This window comes from Ananas comosus, linkage group 7 (genome assembly GCF_001540865.1).
Source record: "Ananas comosus cultivar F153 linkage group 7, ASM154086v1, whole genome shotgun sequence".
NCBI classification, from domain to species: Eukaryota; Viridiplantae; Streptophyta; class Magnoliopsida; order Poales; family Bromeliaceae; genus Ananas; species Ananas comosus.
The window spans coordinates 53649-72097 of NC_033627.1; the positions used below are offsets into that span (position 1 = coordinate 53649).

General features: G+C 40.7%; 3 protein-coding genes across 7 annotated transcripts; 2 read left to right on the plus strand and 1 right to left on the minus strand.

The window, feature by feature from the left end:
* Positions 120 to 8338, minus strand: LOC109712851 (kinesin-like protein KIN-12C). Of its 2 annotated transcripts, none has more exons than XM_020236627.1 (16): positions 7716 to 8338; positions 6786 to 6923; positions 6598 to 6681; positions 6364 to 6489; positions 6087 to 6146; positions 5862 to 5915; positions 5676 to 5768; positions 4554 to 4649; positions 4175 to 4317; positions 3601 to 3750; positions 3388 to 3517; positions 2239 to 3306; positions 2070 to 2162; positions 1933 to 2001; positions 1114 to 1851; positions 120 to 997 (listed from the first exon to the last, which is right to left on the minus strand). In XM_020236627.1, exons 1-16 carry the CDS (start codon positions 8007 to 8009, stop codon positions 749 to 751), a joined length of 3585 nt encoding a protein of 1194 aa, XP_020092216.1. In that variant the 5' UTR covers positions 8010 to 8338; the 3' UTR covers positions 120 to 748. The 2 variants fall into 2 exon arrangements, with proteins under 2 accessions (XP_020092216.1, XP_020092215.1); XM_020236626.1 differs by having other exon boundaries at positions 4175 to 4323.
* Positions 11324 to 16812, plus strand: LOC109712330 (zinc finger CCCH domain-containing protein 54-like). 4 transcript variants are annotated; one of them, XR_002216820.1, is made up of 9 exons: positions 11324 to 11465; positions 12047 to 12998; positions 13232 to 13390; positions 13484 to 13666; positions 14616 to 14686; positions 14785 to 14952; positions 15073 to 15166; positions 15290 to 15979; positions 16605 to 16812. XR_002216820.1 is itself a non-coding variant. In XM_020235836.1 (8 exons), the coding sequence occupies exons 2-8, from the start codon at positions 12064 to 12066 to the stop codon at positions 15360 to 15362; spliced, it is 1683 nt and encodes a 560-aa protein (XP_020091425.1). In that variant the 5' UTR covers positions 11324 to 11465; positions 12047 to 12063; the 3' UTR covers positions 15363 to 16588. The 4 variants fall into 4 exon arrangements, 3 of the variants coding, with proteins under 3 accessions (XP_020091425.1, XP_020091426.1, XP_020091428.1); XM_020235836.1 differs by lacking the exon at positions 16605 to 16812 and having other exon boundaries at positions 15290 to 16588; XM_020235837.1 differs by lacking the exons at positions 11324 to 11465; positions 16605 to 16812 and having other exon boundaries at positions 12522 to 12613; positions 12729 to 12998; positions 15290 to 16588.
* On the plus strand, positions 16825 to 18183 carry LOC109712344 (chlorophyll a-b binding protein 5, chloroplastic-like). The gene is made up of 3 exons (XM_020235863.1): positions 16825 to 16892; positions 17056 to 17286; positions 17502 to 18183. The coding sequence occupies exons 1-3, from the start codon at positions 16825 to 16827 to the stop codon at positions 18139 to 18141; spliced, it is 939 nt and encodes a 312-aa protein (XP_020091452.1). The 3' UTR covers positions 18142 to 18183.

Sequence of the window (18449 nt, forward strand, 5' to 3'; positions counted from 1 at the left end):
AGTGATACAGGAATTGAAGATTTTACTGCAGTCCTGTGCACTGCTCACGGCACCATTGTAAGTCTAATTGCGTGGCAGCTATCTTGACTGCACCAGCAGGAATGAAATAGGCAGCAAACTTTTCTGGAACTTTTCATATAAAGGATTAATACAATTAGGTCGACAGCCCATGCATGCTACATGGGGCCATCCTCACCAGTTGCTACTGCATATCTTTCCTCTTAGGTAATTGCACCTGCGTTCAGCACTACAAATCCTGCTACGACTTAAGCTTATGTGTTCAAAGACAATGCATTAAAGAATTTGGAACAATGAGAGCAAACAGGGGAAGGCAGCCAATGTGGAAATCAAATGTGGGTAGACTGCTAGACTCTAATTCAACAGAAAGTCACTAAATCAAAAAATATAGAATAATATTTTGAGGAATTTCAGGCGGGTTTAGCTTGTGTACTAACAGCAGACTTTGATGTTACAACGTACAAGCCCAAGGCACAATCCTCAAATAACAAAGAACATATGTCTTGTTCTTCCTAACGGATATGGTTATATCATCCATCATATATCATTAGACAGATCATGGCGGCAATGAATTATGGATTCTGAAAGCTTAGAGACTAGGCTAGATTTGCAGACAACCAGATTGAGTTGGCATCATTTAGCCCTGCACCAGTACCAGACACAGGCTGAATTTGATCTCCCACTCTAGCTAATACAACTTTCTTGTTCAGGTTCGCCATCAACTAATGTTTTATGCTTCATTGTAGGCAGGTCTGAACGCAGCTCTCCATGATTGATCCTCTTCGCACATTGGAGCTCTGGAATGATCTTCTTCAATCTCAGATTCATGGCGGTAGAAGGGCTCCAGTGCAGATTCTGGAAGTCGGCTCTCTGCTAGATAATGCTTCATGGTCACCATCTCCATTGCATGCTTTTTCTTCATCTTCTCAGTTTGCTTCTTCAGTTTCTCGATCTCCTGTTGGGCTGCAGCATGCTTACCCTGCGCAATGTATTGCCAAAAAAGAAGAAGAAAGAAAGAGCACGAAATAGAAAACTATAAGATCACAATAACACGCCAAACAATGTTACTCAAAAAATGAGTGCTTAAAATATAACCTCTGCTCTTGAGATTGCTTCCTCAGCTTCTCTCAAGCGCACAAGGAGTTCACCAGCAGCCTGTACAGCCTCAGCAGTGTCACGCAGCTGAATTCGAAGCCTCCGGTTCTGCTCCTTCAGATAGGCCCTCTCTTTTTCTCGGTCGATCCTCAGAGTAGAAAGCTCTGCAGAAAGAGCTGCAGCAAAAGCCGAGCCACAGCCCTTCCGTCCAGCTTTTAGTGCTGCTTTCTTCACCTCTGCAATTCCTTCCGTGACCTGGCGATGCTTCTCAAAAAGGTCATTGTACTTCTCCTGAAGTTCTGCGTAGTGTTCTACAATCCTAGCATGCCCATGGATGGCTCGCTGCAGAGCGTCATCCAACTCTGCGGTGCACTTCTTCTCCAGGCTCAGCTCCATCTCCTTCTTCTCTGCAAGCCTACGATTTGATTCGAGATCAAGTCTCAGCTCTTCAGTTAGAGATATCCACCTGCTCTCTGACTCTGTCCACTTTTGTCTTTCCTTCTCAAGATCTTCCGCTCCCTTGTCTGAAGATTGGATGTCACCATTCCTTATATGATCAAGAAGAGAATCTTCCTGTGTAGAGCCTCGAGCATAGGGCAGTAGCTGATTCCTGAGGCTCTGAACTTCATTAAGAAGAGCTTCCCTCTCATTCATGTTAAATGGTTCATTCTGATTATCTTTTAATGAATTCTCCATATTTGAGACCCCAGAGTTGTTCTTGATACTGTCAACTGAATGCTGCAAGACTTTAATATTAGAAACAAAAAGAAAGAAAAGCAGAATGTGAAACAACAAGTCGATATTCTTAGGGACACCAACCATGTGTTCAGCATCCTGAGTATGACCTGTAATTGAACTTTGACCATCTCTCTCCTTGTATAGTTCCACCTGCAAAAATTTAAACAAGAAATATAAGAGGTGAATCTCAAAGAGCATTGGGACAAGATAAAAATTACCAGAGTGGTCAAATGCTCAATTCTATCTGCCTGTTCTGCACAAAGGACTTCCAGTTCCATCTCTCTCTTTGAAGCATATGTGGAAACATCATCCTGCTCGATTAAGGAAAATAGCTTTAACTCAGGGCAGAGCTAAAATAATCAAATAAATAATATATCACTAGCATACCTTAGGTAATGGTTTCTGCAATGTATCAGCACCACATGTCTTACTGCTTAACACAATTTGCATATGTGAATCATCATTGATTAGATTGCATCCATTTGCATCCATCACCTTTTTGCAAGATGAACACAGGAATGAAGTAGATGTTGCTTTCTCCTCTGGTAATGTTTGCATGCCAGAGTGAACCTTTTCAAGTGACTGGTAAGAATTTAAGGCCAAGTGCTCAAAGGAAAGGCCAATAAATGATTCTTGCGTATCTGAATTGCGCTGATGATAATCGATAATCTGCAAACCACGCTGAAGACTCGCAGCTAAGGACTCAGTGGGGCTAAGCTTGGTCGACTTTAAGGAGGAGCGAACAACATCACCCATTCTAGAGGACTCCACATTCAAGTTGGATATTGGGCACTCTGACGCATTCTCCTCTCCCACCGACAGACCCAACGACATGATACTTTTCCTAGTTTTATTATCAATCTTTGGAGAAGAGCACAAAGGTGGATCTTGGAGCACTGGAAAGTTTTGGCACGGTATGATTGAAAGGCTAGATTTCCTTGCGGAATCATAGATTTGATCATGTTTCATGTCTTTGGAAATATCTTGGCCTTCTAAGGGACTCTCAATAGACAGAGCAATGCTATTAGAGGGTGAAGGTTCAATTACATCGCAATGCTCTTCCTTAAGGCTTTCTTCCTTTTGCGACGATTTGATTGCAAGCTCTTTACTAGCAGCACACACTTGTGAGTCTATTTTCTTGCCCTTGTTAATTCTTGAACTCTCTTCTGTAAAAGAAACTTTGCATTTCACATCCTGTTTCTCCAAAACAGCCTTCAAGTTATCTTCAGAGGTAGAATGCAGGCTGCTTATTTGATCACAGAATTCTCTTACATCCTCCTCATCAATATCCATCTCTTCCTCTGAATTGCTATCAATATGAGGTAAAATCAATGAGCGGTTGAGACTCACTCTCAAAAGGTTTAAGCTTTCACGAGCACTGTGCCCTTTAAAATGGCCACTGGTATTAGCGCCAGCAGGGATGCCTTTATACATCTTTGCTCTTATAAGCTCTTCCTGTTCCATGGAACATAAAACTGTGTTATTCTTATTACTCATAGCCTTTCAAGGTTTATTGATCATTCAGAGGAAGCTTACCTTCAATTGCCGTATCTGATCACTCAAGCCATTAACATCATCTTCTGTTATTTCATTGACGACTGGCTTGTTTTGTATATATTTTGCTCGTTCAGCAAATCTCAGTGTGCTAAAAGTGCCTGCCTTGCATCTACATTAGCCATATACCAAGATCATTTTAGGAAAATCACATATGGACTGACAAGACAAAATTAAATCTGGTAGTAGAAATACCTATCATCTGAAGAAATGGCACACAAAAATGTAACCTTTGAGTTGCCACCAAGTGTATCCTGCAATAGATGTGTCAGACAGGACTCCACATATGAGACTTTGTGATCTTTTCCAGAACTTGTGACATCTGCAAGAATATTGACCAGCTTCCTGTGTTCATCCAAAAGAAGAAACTACATGGCTCGGAATCATCATTCAACATTTAAAGTGTGATGTGGAATGCATAAATGCCTATTGAAAGGCGTATGCCTATAGAGAGATGTATGGCTACTTAGAAATGTCTGGGCACCCTAAAATTGGTCTGTGCGCTCATCAGAGATAAATGAGAGCAAGTAACCTATTGATATGACTAGGCACTACCAAGTTGGTTCATTCAGTGGAGCAGAAAAGGAAGATTATACACTGGCTTTCTAAACAAGTATTCAGCGAAATCCAGATATAATTTTGATGTTAATGCTAATTTTAGAAACATCTATCATATAAGCAGATCACACTAAGTATCAACCATGACATCGCGCAAGCAAAAAGAAATGCATTTACAACTAAATGATTAAATCAATTGGCAACTATATACCCAAGCCTTGCGAGAGACTTCTTAACATGTCTTGCTTCTTTAATGCCATGCTTGCCAGCACCATCGAGCTCATCCCAATCTGATCCGGCAAGATCAACAAGGCTGATTCTGCTAGATTTTGAACTGGTAAAGCAGGTTGCCGACTGTCCCTATAGCATTAAAGGAGTGGTGTTACATTTTCAACAGTTATGTGGCATGTCTTTAAGCTTAATCATTTCTCACATGAAGAGTTATTCATCTTTGTTTGCATTGTGACTTTTTCCCAATATGTAGTTCCTAGTCAGAGTTCAATTGTGGCAGAGGCCAGAAATATAATCCACTCTTAATAAAAGTATAACAACTTTTCAGAGAAAGAAAATACTTGATAAGAGTAGATTACCTTGCACCAAGATTCAATTATGCAAGTAAATATGACATGAGAACGTGAGCTTTTGGAGTTCATACTGGTCGCACCAACTTTTCTATTTGAAAGACCCTGTGACATAAATAAAAGTAACAAAAAGAAAGCTAATCAATAGCTAGAATGCTAAGCAAAAAACTACACTAACTAGCTGTTGGTGGTGCTATTTAATTGTTGCTTTCTTTTGTCACCTTGAGATATTGGGTCTTGTCTGTGCTGCATCTTTAGTGCAGCTATTCCATACAGTTTTTTTGTCTTAATTTCTTCGTTTCTTTTTCTTTTTCAGGGCCCTAAGCCCTGTTTCCTCTCTTGTAGAAAAGAGGGAGAGTAGAATTTGCAATTGTAGGTGTTATCAATATGCACTCATTCTTGATATCTAGTGGTCGCTATCTTATTTAATGGTGTTTTCTTCTTTTACGGTCTGAAACTGATACCTATTGGGTGCTTTCTTGAGATATTGATGTTTTCTTCTTTAACAGTGAAGTACAATTCAAATAAAATGAATTTTTGATAGAAAATCTTCCAACTATTTAAATAAAAACCTACAACACTGATCTTAAATTAAAAAATTCTATAAATTGTCCAACATTGGCTTGTTAATTTTTGTAGCAACTTGGTGAGCTCAAAAAGGAGTTTCAAAATCATGAAATTTGAATCCTAGAAAGTTTGAATGCCCAAGATCATGTTTAACAGTGTCGATAATCGAATTGGATGGCCTATCACTGAAAACTCATAGTAAATATGGAGGAATAACAATGGGTTTAGTGATTCGAGTGATCTACCATAGTTGGCATTGTAAAGGGATTTCTCAGGTATGTATGGTCATCAACAAACTAAAGAAAATGTCAATAAGAAAGGCTTCTTTATGTATTATAGAACAATGTTATGTGCAGGCAGAGCAATTGCTGTAAAGTCTTATCTTTCGAAGTACAAAGCATTAAATGCTTTCGTAAGCTAATTTCTCTGAGCATTTGAGAAACCTCAAGTTGAAGTTCATCAACAAATAATATATTCTATATGGGGAAAACGATTCTAGGCTAAAATGCTATCCATCATCAGTTCATGTCCACCAAGAGCTTGTGCAAAATGGTCTTTAAGTACCTTAAGTAAAATCTGAACAACATCCTCCACTGTTGTGACGTACTCATCAGTCAGATTCTCGATATGAACACCAATCCTTGAATCATCCCTTATCTACAAATAAGAGAACCACCTACACTATTAAGCAAAATGCGCGGAGTTGATTTTTTTTTCAGACACGAACATAAAGACTTAAAAATGCTATACCTGAAGATTCCTTTGAGTTGGATCCATCAGGTCATTGATCTGTTCGTTATATATCTACAGATGGACAACACAAACCAAATAAGACCAAAGATAACGGACTCAATTGCTAGTCCAGCAAGAGAGTCATATATATATATATATATATATATAGAGAGAGAGAGAGAGAGAGAGAGAGAGAGAGAGAGAGAGAGAGAGATCTCAGATTTTCTAATACGACAGGATCACCTCAAGAAAGGAGCACCGACATTGAAAACTTATTTGCTTTTCTTCTGAACTCTCCTGCCTCTGCATAGGAAAATTCTTTATGAAATTAGGATGAAACTCGAAATAGCTAACAATGGTTACATGTGGAGCCAGAGATAGTCTCCAATGGCTAGAGATATTGAAAACTAAAATGAGAAGAAATATAGGCTTCTTTGCAAGCTAGTGCATGCCATGAAGATGACCACCTCCGGTAATCATAACAACAGCAGTTTTCAAAATTCAAATGACAAGAACAAACCCGTTGAATCTCAGAAAATAGCCTCCGGAAGATACGAGGCACAATACCCTGGTTGCTATCAATGGAGTGGCTGTCAACCATGGCACTAGGAGGACCCCACATAGTGTAGGTTTTCCCACTCCCGGTCTATCAGCAATGAAAACAATATTATAATCATGAAATCATGATCAAACTAAAGAAGTTCAAGAAAAAAATGATGAATAAATGAAATCAGAGCTGAATAATGAACAGTACCTGGCCATAAGATACTATGGAAGTGTTAAAACCAGCCAAAGAATTCTCCACCAAAGGTTCACCCACCAACTTGAAGACATCATCCTGAACATGAGTGATTTGGTATGTAGAGTAACTGATCAAATAGTCGCCACAAAACAGAGCATTAGAAATTAAATGAAAAGGCATGAAAAAATGAAGCATTCTACCTGAGTAGACTCTGGACCAAGAACAGTGTGGAACGTAAACGTACGATCACCAATTGCTAAGGAATCAGGGGAAACCTTCTGCACAATTCGACTATTTTCTTTCTCCTGACAATTTGGCGGCCTTATTCTCATGACAACCTACAGCAGCATCAAACAATTTTCACGGAATTAGGGGAGACCTTATGCACAATTCGACTATTTTCTTTCTCCTAACAATTCGGGGGCCTTATTCTCACAACAACCGGCAGAATCATCAAAAGGAAGAGCACAAATGAAATCCCAAAGTACAGTGAAGGCTCTGTTTGGCAGAGCGTTTCACATGACGTGTGTGCTGCGGAATGCCTCCCCTCATTGGACGGTATTGTTTGGTGAGACACAGAACTTCCATTTCGTTAAACACCTTTTCAGTTAGTTGAGGGATAAATTGGCTTAATTTCTGTTTCCAGTTATGTCTGTGAAAAGGGTCGAGCGCAGGTGGGGGAATCTAAGCAAGATGCTTTCAAATAAGCAGTGCTGTGCAAAGTAGCACCACGCTGCAAAGTGAGCAAACTCAACCCCCAAAAGAGCCCGAAGTCTAAAATGAGAAGTTCTCCCGTAGTAAAAATCATTAGTTGCCCACAGATTCATTTTTTTTAAAAAAATAAAAATATTTTTTCTGGAGGATGCATCGTTTATTTAGGTATGACAGGGCAAAAGGGAGATAAGACTGGGGCTAAGAAATGAACATTAAGGCTACAAAAAAAGACAGCATTCTGATCCTCCTGAGTTTTAAACTCTGGAGACCAGTGGAAATCGTGTATGGAGTTGGAAAAGAGAAAGTAATGACAGTTCAGAGAGATCGAGGATACTGAAGTTTAATCCCGCGAATGTTTGGTTGGGGAAATTATTTCCTGAGGAGGAGTTAGGTTGGGGTGAAAGCAAAAGAGGGACCTTAACAGCAGGATCGGGACGATCGGCGGGCGCATCCCCAGCAAGCGCCTCGTCCGATCTAGTGGCCTGTATCTGTCTGGGCGGAAGAGCCGATGTAGCCTTCTTCTTTGAAGGCGAGGGCGAGGGCGAGGGCGAGGGCGAGGGCGAGGCGATCTGGACATTGGGATGGACGGGAGGCGTGTTCTCCTGCTCGGATCGGGGCGCCGAATTTATCTTGCGAGCGGAGGCCGACGCAGGAAGAAGAGAAGAGAACGATCTGGAAGAGGCGGGCTTCAGGGTTCTGAGGATCTCCATCGCAACTGGAAGAAGAACGGATGCAGGCCGGTGATGGGGACGGAGGGACGGAGGAGCGACTAGCGTTATCTTGGAAAAGGGAATGAGGCGGGGGTGGTGCTGGTGCGGGGAGGATCAGGATTTACGAAGAGGGGCGCGGCCCCAAACGGAATTCAAAAACTGGGAGGCATCAGGTACAATGACCCGCCGGATCTGAGGACGAGGGCCGAAGACTGCTGCACGCGCGTCAACGTCGGCCGAGAAAACTTGACACGTAGTTGGAACTTTCCCTTCGGTTCCGGTCCGCCGGAGGAGCATCGGATTCGCGTATTCTCTTTCACAAGTAGCCGTTGAGGGCCTTGAGGCTGTNTCATTATGTATCTCGATCAAATTATCCATCCAGTTTCTAGTATTTTATATATATATATATATATATATATATTAATAAAAGAAAGAAATCAAAATAATATTCCATTCGTGCCAGGTTTGAACTTTGAATTACCGCTCCACGGGATCTCTCTACCTCTGCCTTTTTAATTTTTTGCAATCGAAAGTTTCCTAATTATTTTGATTTCTTTCTTTTATTAATATATATATATATATATATATATATAAAATACTAGAAACTGGATGGATAATTTGATCGAGATACATAATGAATAAATGTTTGAGATAAATTACCATTTTTTTTATTCGAAATCAAAATGATTGTTCAAATGCCAAAAATAAAGCTACATCCTACATAGTGAGTAGAGTTAAGAATGGGCCGGGTCTGCGCATGTGACTCAACAAATACCTATATAGACCCACCTCGTACTCGGCACAGAGATTGGCCGGTGGCCCATTTTCATCTGTGGCAAATTACTAGTCTTGTTAATTTAAACTATTCCCGCTTGCGGAAATATGAGAGGTGGAATTAATGTCGTATTATTGTTGGACTTGAACATACCAGAGCAAAATGTGAACTTTTATTCTATATCACTCTGCTCTGTTGAAATGTACGAACTTTTTGTTCCTAATTTCTTCGACTTTTATCCAAGGGGGAGGATGATGACATCACAGGGAAAGTAAGATCTTGATCAGGTTGCCGGAAGGGTCACTGTTGCTCCTTGATACTATAACTTGTTGGTGTTCTTGCCATGTTTTGACCTTGAAGCTGCTTAATGACTTCGCGTCATATTTGGTATCGGGATTTTCCATTAGAGTGCTTAACAGTCTACAGTCTATTATTTCTTATTTAAATTAGTTAGTTTTGTTATTTTGTGATCAAAACATTTTCTATGCTAATTTGCTATCCTTATTCCGGGTGGACATGGAGGTTGTCGTCATCGTATTACAAATTTTCGGGACGCTCACAGGGTTCTCACAGCGCAATTTGCTATTTGTGTATTCACGCACGACTATCGCATGCGAGGAAAATGTGACGCTGTCTTGTGCTCAGCCAGTTCATATTGGGCTGGGCCCGTAGGCCCTTTTCTAACGGGGCTCTCAACTCAACTCATCAAGGTTATTTGAGCTGGTTAAGTTAAAGTTCATTAAATTCAATGGCTTTAATAACTTTTAGCCGCTAATTATGTAATTTTTATTTGATGATTGAAGTCCTTAAATTTAATGGGGTCACCATAAATTTAATGAAGTCTATATTTTAATTGGCTAAAACTCTCATATGAAACAGAATGGGAAGCTAAGAGAGCTGGCGAGGGCCAATCTCATAATGACCACACATTTTTCATCCTGCTCACAACGCCGGGGCATGAATAGCGATGCAAACGGGACGAGTCTCGGGGCGGGAGCCCGCTCCGACTAGCAAAATTTTGCTCCGCCTCCCGCCCCGAATTCGTAACGGGTTGAAAAGTACATCCCATAATCCGCCCCGCCTCGTAACCCGCCTCCCGCCGGCGTCCCGAATTCGCCGCGCCAACTAATATATTTTATAAAATTATAATATTATTAATATTTTATAAATTATAAATTAATAATTTTTAATAATATTATATATATAATTTAATAATATCAATTATAAAAATAAAAAATATCAATCATAATTCAAAACAAAATTCAAAAATTTTAAATAAATTAGAAATGAGATTGCAAACTTATTTGTATTTTGAATTTTTTTATAAATACATTATTTTTTAAAAAATATTTTTTAAAAATATAAATAATTTTCGAGACGGATTCGGGGCGGGTCAAAATTTCTCCTATTTTCTGCCCCAAATCTGTCTCGGATCGTACAACCCGGAACTGTTTGCATCCCTAGGCATGAATACAGAAAAAACTCTTCTGCCAACTGGGGGAAGTTTTAAAATCCAGAAAGTATAGAAAATAAATTAGAATATCTTAAGCCAACGTGGAAGGTGATGGCAGAGGTTGGGTTCAGAGTTTTGATAGCCAAAAGGTTGATCTTGCTAAGAATTAATGAGTCGTCTAGTTATTTCTAAAAGAGTGTACGGTCTAAACAGGAATTGTACATCTTACACTTCATCATCGTAGAGTTTAAATTTTTTTAATATATAATATAAAAAAAAAATCTTGACAAGAGAAAAGCTAATTATTGGTTTTTCCATCAAAGTGTGTAAAATCTACACTTTATCTTGGGTATACAGATAGCCGTGCTATTTTTACAATTGGCATTGTCAACACTGAGAACAACAACAACAACAACAAAAACTTCAAAAACCCCCGTATAGTTTCATACTTTTTATTTTAGTACCCTTTGGTTTAAAGTGTATCAAGTTAGTACTCTGTGGTTTCTCACTTTATCACTTTAGTACCTTGTGGTTTAAAGTGTATCAAGTTAGCACTGTATAATTTTATTTTTGCATCAAGTTAGTATTCTGTGGTTTTATTTTTGTATCAAGTTAGTACCTTGTGGTTTTTAAACCACAGGATACTAAAGTGATAAAGTACGAAACCACAGGGTACTAAACTGATAAAGTGCGAAACCACAGGGTATTAATTTGATACACTTTAAACCACAGGATACTAAAGTGAAAACAATATACTAAAGTGAAAAAGTGCAAAACCACAGGATACTAACTTGATACACTTTAAACCACAGGGCACTCAAGTGAGAAAAAGTGAAACCACGTGGGGGTATTTAAAGTTTTCCCGAACAAAAAAAAGTTCGCTCATGGGCTCATCAGTTTGTTCATATTGGGCCCGGCCCAATAGCGCGGCTAGAACGGGAAACCGAAAAACCCCGTAACGCCACTCCGAGAAATCGCAACCTCTTCCCCGTTTGTAGCCGGCAGAAACGGTCGACAGACTGCGAAATCCGCTTTGACCGCTTCTCCCTACTTACACACGCACGGACAACACCACCATCACCACCACCACACTACGCCCCCCTCACTCTTTAGGAGGCACTCAACACGAACACAAACGCAAACACAACACAACGCAACACAGTGTGAGAGAGATGTAAAGAGAGAGTGAGTGTGCGAAGAGCGGGGGACAAGAAGAAACAAAGGGAAGGTTTGCAGCAAGAATCCTTACTGATTTTCTTTTCTGTCTATAGAAGGGGAGAAAGAAAAAAACCAAAAAAACCAAAAGAAAAAAGAAAACAGTTTATTCTCTTTCTTCCATTTCTGCAGTTCTGGGAAGGAATGCTTTTCTCTTATTTTTATTTTCGCTAGACCTCTTTTGCAATGACCGGATAGGGATTGCTCTACCTCCACCAATTTATGGTTTTGGGCGTGGCCTTGATATAGGCATTAATGATTTTTGTATTGTTCTATAATGTGCTCGCCTGTTCTGGGCGTAAATCTCTTACTGTCTTGGTATGTCCCTGAATAATCACTTATTGCAATTCTTCTATACCACAGTTTTAGAAAATGTAGGAAGCACATTGGGCAGATGTAAGTTATCTCTGTATGCATCTACTCTTAAAGCCTCCATTTTTTTGGTCCGCCTTGCTTCAAATATCAATACCTGGGCCCTCTGTTTCTACTTTTAAGTTAAAATTGATGTTTCATGAATCATCATAAAAGTTCTCTGCGGTGACCATCTATACTGACTCTTCTTTGTATATTATGGGCTACAATGGCCATGCGCAGGTACTGTGACGCTGTAAATGGATTTCTCTGAACTGACGAAGGTTATACTCAACAGAATTAAGAATGTGGAGTCCGAGAATGCTATAAAGATTCTAGGATGTATATTTCTGACTACTCCAGATGAGGAAAGAATGATTCAGTTAGCCCTTGGGCCCGACGAGGATTTCCTTTCTGTTGTTAATGAAGCAACGATGACGCTAAAGATATTCTTATCTTCCAAGGTCCCAGCTTTTCCGGCTGAGTCTGTGACCGATTACGGCATTGGCCGCCAATTAGTTTCTTTTTCTAATAGTATTGGGCAACGCTATTTATCTACTCCAACTGTATCAGCAGGGGTTCAGGCCCCCCCTCCTAATCAGTTTGGCCCTAATTTGTACTCAGACTCTATTAGTAGTGACGAATCCAATCTTCCTAGCCACGCTCAATTCTTGAGCTTGGAGGATCATGAGTTCAGTGCCGTGCACACAGTGGGGCACGACACATTTGGCAGTAATCATTACCACCAAGAAGACGGTCTCGGTAGTTGCAGCCCTACTTCCAGGACTAGCAGGAGAACGGTGAGCCTAGGTGAATTACCTTTCAAGCCTTGCCATTATTTTCACAAAGGATACTGTAAGCACGGCGCCAGCTGCAGCTATTATCATGGCCATCTCTCTCTAAATGACTATTCTTTGATGAGTAGCAGCTCAAACATGAATGAGATGACCATTGAAGACCAAGACATCTTACCTGGCTCACTTGAGAAGCTAGAAATGGAACTTGCGGAGCTCCTGAAGGAGAGGAAGGGAATCCCTGTTTCAATTGCTTCACTGCCCATGCTTTACTTGGCAAAGTATGGTAGAACTCTGCAGGCAGAAGGATACCTAACAGAAAGCCAAAGACACGGAAAGGCTGGTTTCAGCTTGACGAAGTTGCTGGCCCGCTTAAATAAAAGTATATGGCTCATAGATAGGTACTTTTGCATTGTTCCTGATCTTCTACTTATATTTTTTAATTTAGTTTTCAGACATGTTCTATATTCTTATCATATATAGGTGAAACATTTTGTTTTATAACAATGTCTATTAATATTAATAATACTGCAGTAGCGACCATGTATAAAGAGAAGTTGGGCATGCGCACGCACATAAACGTAAATATAAAGAATGGTAGACATTGAATGGTTGACTATCATTTCTTCTACAGGCCTCACGGACAACACTCGGTGATACTAGCAGAAGATGCTCCAAAGTGCATGGAATATAGGAATGATGGAATAAATACTGGAGCAAGCTCGCGTCAGATTTATTTAACTTTCCCTGCAGATAGCACTTTTACTGAGGATGATGTCTCCAACTATTTCAAGTCGGTGACTATTTGATGGTTCTTTATTTATATGTATGATTATCACGGTTTTTTTTGCTTTCCTCATTTCATGCCCATTTTTTCTTTTTTCAGGCAGTATGGGCCAGTAAGTGATGTGAGAATTCCTTGTCAAGATAAGCGCATGTTTGGATTTGTAAGCTTTGATCATCCAGAGACTGTAAAGTTAATACTATCAAAGCGAAATCCCCATTATATATCTGGTGCTCGGGTTCTTGTTAAACAGTATAAGGAGAAGTCGAGGATCATCAATAATAGGTAAAGTAATCCTCACCAACATGCCTTTCCTACCTGAATTTTTTTCTGCATTTGCATTAGTTGTGTTCTAGGATTTCTATCTCTTTATCTATCTATCTAAATAAGATTATTCTTTCATTATTTTCAATCAAGTTGGAGCTCAATAAGTTCAGCAAATTACTAATATCATTTCACTTCCAAAAAAAAAAAAAAAGAGTCATCATCACTACCGCAGGCGCGAAGCAAACATTAAGTTGCAGTTTTCTAAAATGGCTACATGAAGCTTCCTAACTAAGCTTTGTCAAGGTGTATGTCCTAATTTTGGTTAGTCTAAGGCAGCAATTCTGGGGTTAAAAATTGGAGTTGGACAGTATTTTGTGGCATTACAAGATTTCTAGTTTGATCTGTTATGTTTACTTCTATGTTCAGATTAAGCTGGAATTGTTGTTTGGGCTAGTTCAATAGATGTATCCAAACAAAAGCTAGTAGGTCGGATTGCAATTTGGAAAAACTAATGGGTTTTAATGGTTCTAAAGTCTGAACAATAACATGAAGTGCCATTTCTATATTGTATGCTTTCTTGGATTCTTACTTGAATTCCTATTTGCTAAACGTCAGATACAAATTTATTTGCTTTCATATTTTATTAGATTATTAGATTAAATGCTATAAGATTGTCGTTCTTTTTCAGCATCATTTATATGTTTTGTTTAATCTGTTGATTGTCTTGAAAAGTTTTGCTCTACAGCTGGACACATTAATTGCATTATAGTTCACAGTCCGGAAGTCAATTATTTAGAACATTAAATTGTAATCTTCTTTGATTGAAAACTTCAAAGCTATAAAGTTGTTGCTTTATTTGTAGCTATTCTTGCTTTTTACTTTGTTTTCTTCCAAAAAAAAAAAGAACTATTCCTTTTCCAAGCAAATTTTTTATTATTCTTGAGACTTAAGTTTTGCTGTTGGGCAGAAGTTATATGGACAAAATGGAGCCTGCAATGTATCCTTATTACCTTAGAATGGACCCTGTAATGCATGCAAGTGAGTTGGTCTTTATTAGATTCAGATATGGTTTAGTTATTATTATTTTATTTTTTTCCAAATATATGCCTTACATTATTTTTGTGGGGGGGTTGTAGTGCAAAGAGAGTCAGGTAGATCGAGGGTAATCAGGAGGCAACAACTAGAAGAACAAGAAAAGTTGGCTGAACTTGAGCAAAGGAGACTATCGGAACTGAACTTGACCTCCAAGCCGCTTTCTCGACCTTCCTATTTCGTTGGTAGTATGGAAGCTGTAGTAACAGAAGGTCTGCTTTGTAACTTTGTTTTATATAACAACAATTCACTGTTTTCTTGGCCGTGCCCTCTGCAACCTATGGGACATTTTTTTTATGTTTATTTAGATGGAATCAAATTTTCTATGACAGATCATTTCAGTAATGCTCTTGATGCCTCAAATAATGTGAGTCCAAATAATAATAAATCCAGACACTGTAGCAACAGTCATGGCGACCAAGAGAGGTACAGTTTTCAGAATAAGCTAGATGTTGTTTGCACATTTTGAAAGTTATTCTTATTGCTGAAAAGTGGTAATGCATTGAAAGACAAACTAACAAACATTTTTTTTTTCGCTTTTTTGTGCAGTGGACAAATTGATTTGCCAGATAGCCCCTTTGCATCTCATCCGGTTGGAAGCAGTATCTCAGCTGTCATCTAAAAACAGAACTTTGAGAAGGAAGGCATGGCAGTCCACTTCTGACAGTCTCAGATGTATATGGTTTTCATAGAAATTATTTAGTTGTACACCTAACAGCCAGAGTGAGCAAATGTTTCTCTAGTAAGTTTAACAAGAAAAGGGGGAAGTATATGATAGAACTTGACATAGGAGGTGGTAATAGCTGAAGCAAATATTAGAATTGATGTTCCTAAATAGATACATGAGTGGTTTAATAGTTGGCAAGCGTGCAGAGTTCAGAGGGAAATTATGGTGTGGTAGATTAGTTAACTAAAAAGAGGAAGACGACCAGCGGTCCTCATATAAAGATGAAAGACAGTACTTGCTACTCGGTTGGTTGGTTTGGAAATAAACTCGTGTGTTAGTGGGCATTAAGGTAACAGTGACCATCTCGTGCTATTACAAAGAAAATTTCCCCACGCCACTCTGATGTTTATGAGCAATCAAAATTTATGTGTAATGGTTCTTACACTTCAGTTATCGTTTTCTTTGTGGCTATTGATTGGACGGATCTCTTTGCTTGTCCGCTCAAAACTCTCCATAACTCTTTCTGGCCAAAATCTAAGATAGTGTGCTGTGTGCAAGTATTTGTGTACAAGGTGTGTGGCGTTTACATTTCTGTATTTTTCTACTTCATGTCTCTTGATTGCTTGTCATTTCGATTTTGGTTTGTTTTCCCGGTGAAAATGTAATAACAAGATAAGAGCAGCTTGCTTCAGTGTGATATGACTGTTGCCCGCTTGGCGGAAGGAACGATCTTGCATAAGTTGTCCCTTTATAGCAAAATATATTGCACGCAATGGAACAAGTGATTCACGTTTTAGAACACGGATATAGTTGCCCTCAGTTCTATTGAGTGACTACCGTCAACTATTATGTCAGCATAAATCTGCATTTCTGGCCGCCTGTCGTCAGGAGAGCTTGTTACATGATGGAGGCATTTATAAGAAACTGCGTACCGTACACAATGGACTTTAGTATCAAGCTTTGCCTTTAGATGCTGCAGTGTATGCCATAGATTTGCTGTATTGCTTTCTGCCAAGATTTGTTGGGTGTTCTTTGAGTAATTAATCGTCATTCCTTGTTGATATACTGCAACCCTTTGTTCCTGTTTGTGATAGAAACACTGTCGCCATGCAGGTTTCTCTAACAAATTTATTTAAAACCTTTCGTATGGACTGCCTGAGTAATGGCTACTTTTTTTTTTTTTTTTCGGTAGTGAAGTTATAGTGAAAGCTAGGCTGAGTAGAGGTCTGGTAAAAGCTGTAATGAAGAGGTGCTTCTTATGCTGCTCCGGCCGAGCGCCACCACAGTAGCAGCGGCGTCACTCTTGCGCATCGCAACTAATCTTTTATTACCTACAACATCAGTCGATGCACATAAGGCGTTTTCTCTTTATTAGAAGAAGATAAGGCATCGTCCTTTTCTTTTTTTTTTCTCCCGTATGACGAGAAGTGGGAAATATCTCGACATCCGGAATCAGGCCCTCGGCAGCCAGGAGATCTTCGCTCGGTGCACGTGGCAACTGGCGGTTGGTTGCGGCCTGGAGAATCAGCTGGGGGAAATCTAGGCGCGGATGGAGAGCCAATAAGGTGGCGCGGACGTGGCAGCATCCTCATCCGCAACCATCCCGCTCCCCATGCTATTAATACCCGCTACCGCCACCGTCCATCAGGAAACCAAATCAATCGCCTCCTCCTCCTCCTCCTCCTCCAGTCCTCCTCCGGGGGAAAAAAAGAAAAAAAGAAAAGAAGTTAAAGGCTGTATTATTCGAGATATCAACCTTCTATCTACATCTCGACTTTCAAGCTTACTATTCTCCTTCNGAGCTCGTCCGCAAGGTCGGCGTCTCGGAGGGCCGCGTCTCCATGCGCAGGACTGTCAAGAGCGCCCCCGGGAGCATCTGGTCAGTACTAGTATAAGGATGCACACAAATCAGGTGTACTTAATTAATTAATTAATTAATTAATTAATTGGTCACATCCATATTATAATTAACAAAGAATAAGAAGAATAAGGAGGAGGAGAAGAAGAAGAATGAGTGAGTGAGTGAGTGACTGGTTCTGATTCTGATTCTGATTCTGATTTCGTAATTAATTCCACCACCAACAACAAGAACAGGTACGGCCCCGACCGTCCCAAGTACCTGGGCCCCTTCTCGGAGCAGACGCCGTCGTACCTGACCGGGGAGTTCCCGGGCGACTACGGGTGGGACACGGCGGGGCTGTCGGCGGACCCGGAGACGTTCGCGAAGAACCGGGAGCTGGAGGTGATCCACTGCCGGTGGGCGATGCTGGGGGCGCTGGGGTGCGTGTTCCCGGAGATCCTGGCGAGGAACGGGGTGAAGTTCGGGGAGGCGGTGTGGTTCAAGGCCGGGGCGCAGATATTCTCGGAGGGGGGCCTGGACTACCTGGGCAACCCCAACCTCATCCACGCGCAGAGCATCCTCGCCATCTGGGCCTGCCAGGTCGTCCTCATGGGCTTCGTCGAGGGCTACCGCGTCGGCGGCGAGGGCCTCGACCCCATCTACCCGGGGGGCGCCTTCGACCCCCTCGGCCTCGCCGACGACCCCGACGCCTTCGCCGAGCTCAAGGTCAAGGAGATCAAGAACGGCCGCCTCGCCATGTTCTCCATGTTCGGATTCTTCGTCCAGGCCATCGTCACCGGCAAGGGCCCCATCGAGAACCTCTTCGACCACCTCGCCGACCCCACCGCCAACAACGCCTGGGCCTACGCCACCAACTTCGTCCCGGGCAAGTGAAACAACTCCACAAGTCTATTTTGCAGCAGCTGCTGCTGCAAATGATACCAGTAACGTACATGCGCCGTCCGACCCCGACCCGAGAGAAAAGACTAGTCCTCCTCCTCCTCCTCCTCCTCCTCCCCTTGTTCTCTGTTCCTCCTCCTCTCTTCCTCCTCTCTCTGTTCACTGTTCTTGTGTGCAAGTGTAGCACTACTACCGATTAATTAATTATTAATGTTAATAAATTAATGTTAATGAAGTGCGCTTAAATTCGTTTCTTCTGCATGTTTTCGGAAGCGGAAGACTGCCTGCGTTCGGTCAGTAAT

Bases quoted from the DNA above. Each gene is read 5' to 3' on its own strand.
- LOC109712330 (XM_020235836.1), top strand. From the start codon at position 12,064: ATGGATTTCTCTGAACTGACGAAGGTTATACTCAACAGAATTAAGAAT. The intron at 12,999-13,231 runs GTACTTTTGCAT...TTTCTTCTACAG, and splicing joins AGTATATGGCTCATAGATAG to GCCTCACGGACAACACTCGG. The intron at 14,687-14,784 runs GTGAGTTGGTCT...GGGGGGTTGTAG, and splicing joins GGACCCTGTAATGCATGCAA to TGCAAAGAGAGTCAGGTAGA.
- LOC109712851 (XM_020236626.1), bottom strand. From the start codon at position 8,009: ATGGAGATCCTCAGAACCCTGAAGCCCGCCTCTTCCAGATCGTTCTCT. The intron at 6,924-7,715 runs GTCCCTCTTTTG...ATGCTGCTGTAG, and splicing joins GTCCCGATCCTGCTGTTAAG to GTTGTCATGAGAATAAGGCC. The intron at 5,769-5,861 runs GTATAGCATTTT...TCTTATTTGTAG, and splicing joins CAACTCAAAGGAATCTTCAG to ATAAGGGATGATTCAAGGAT.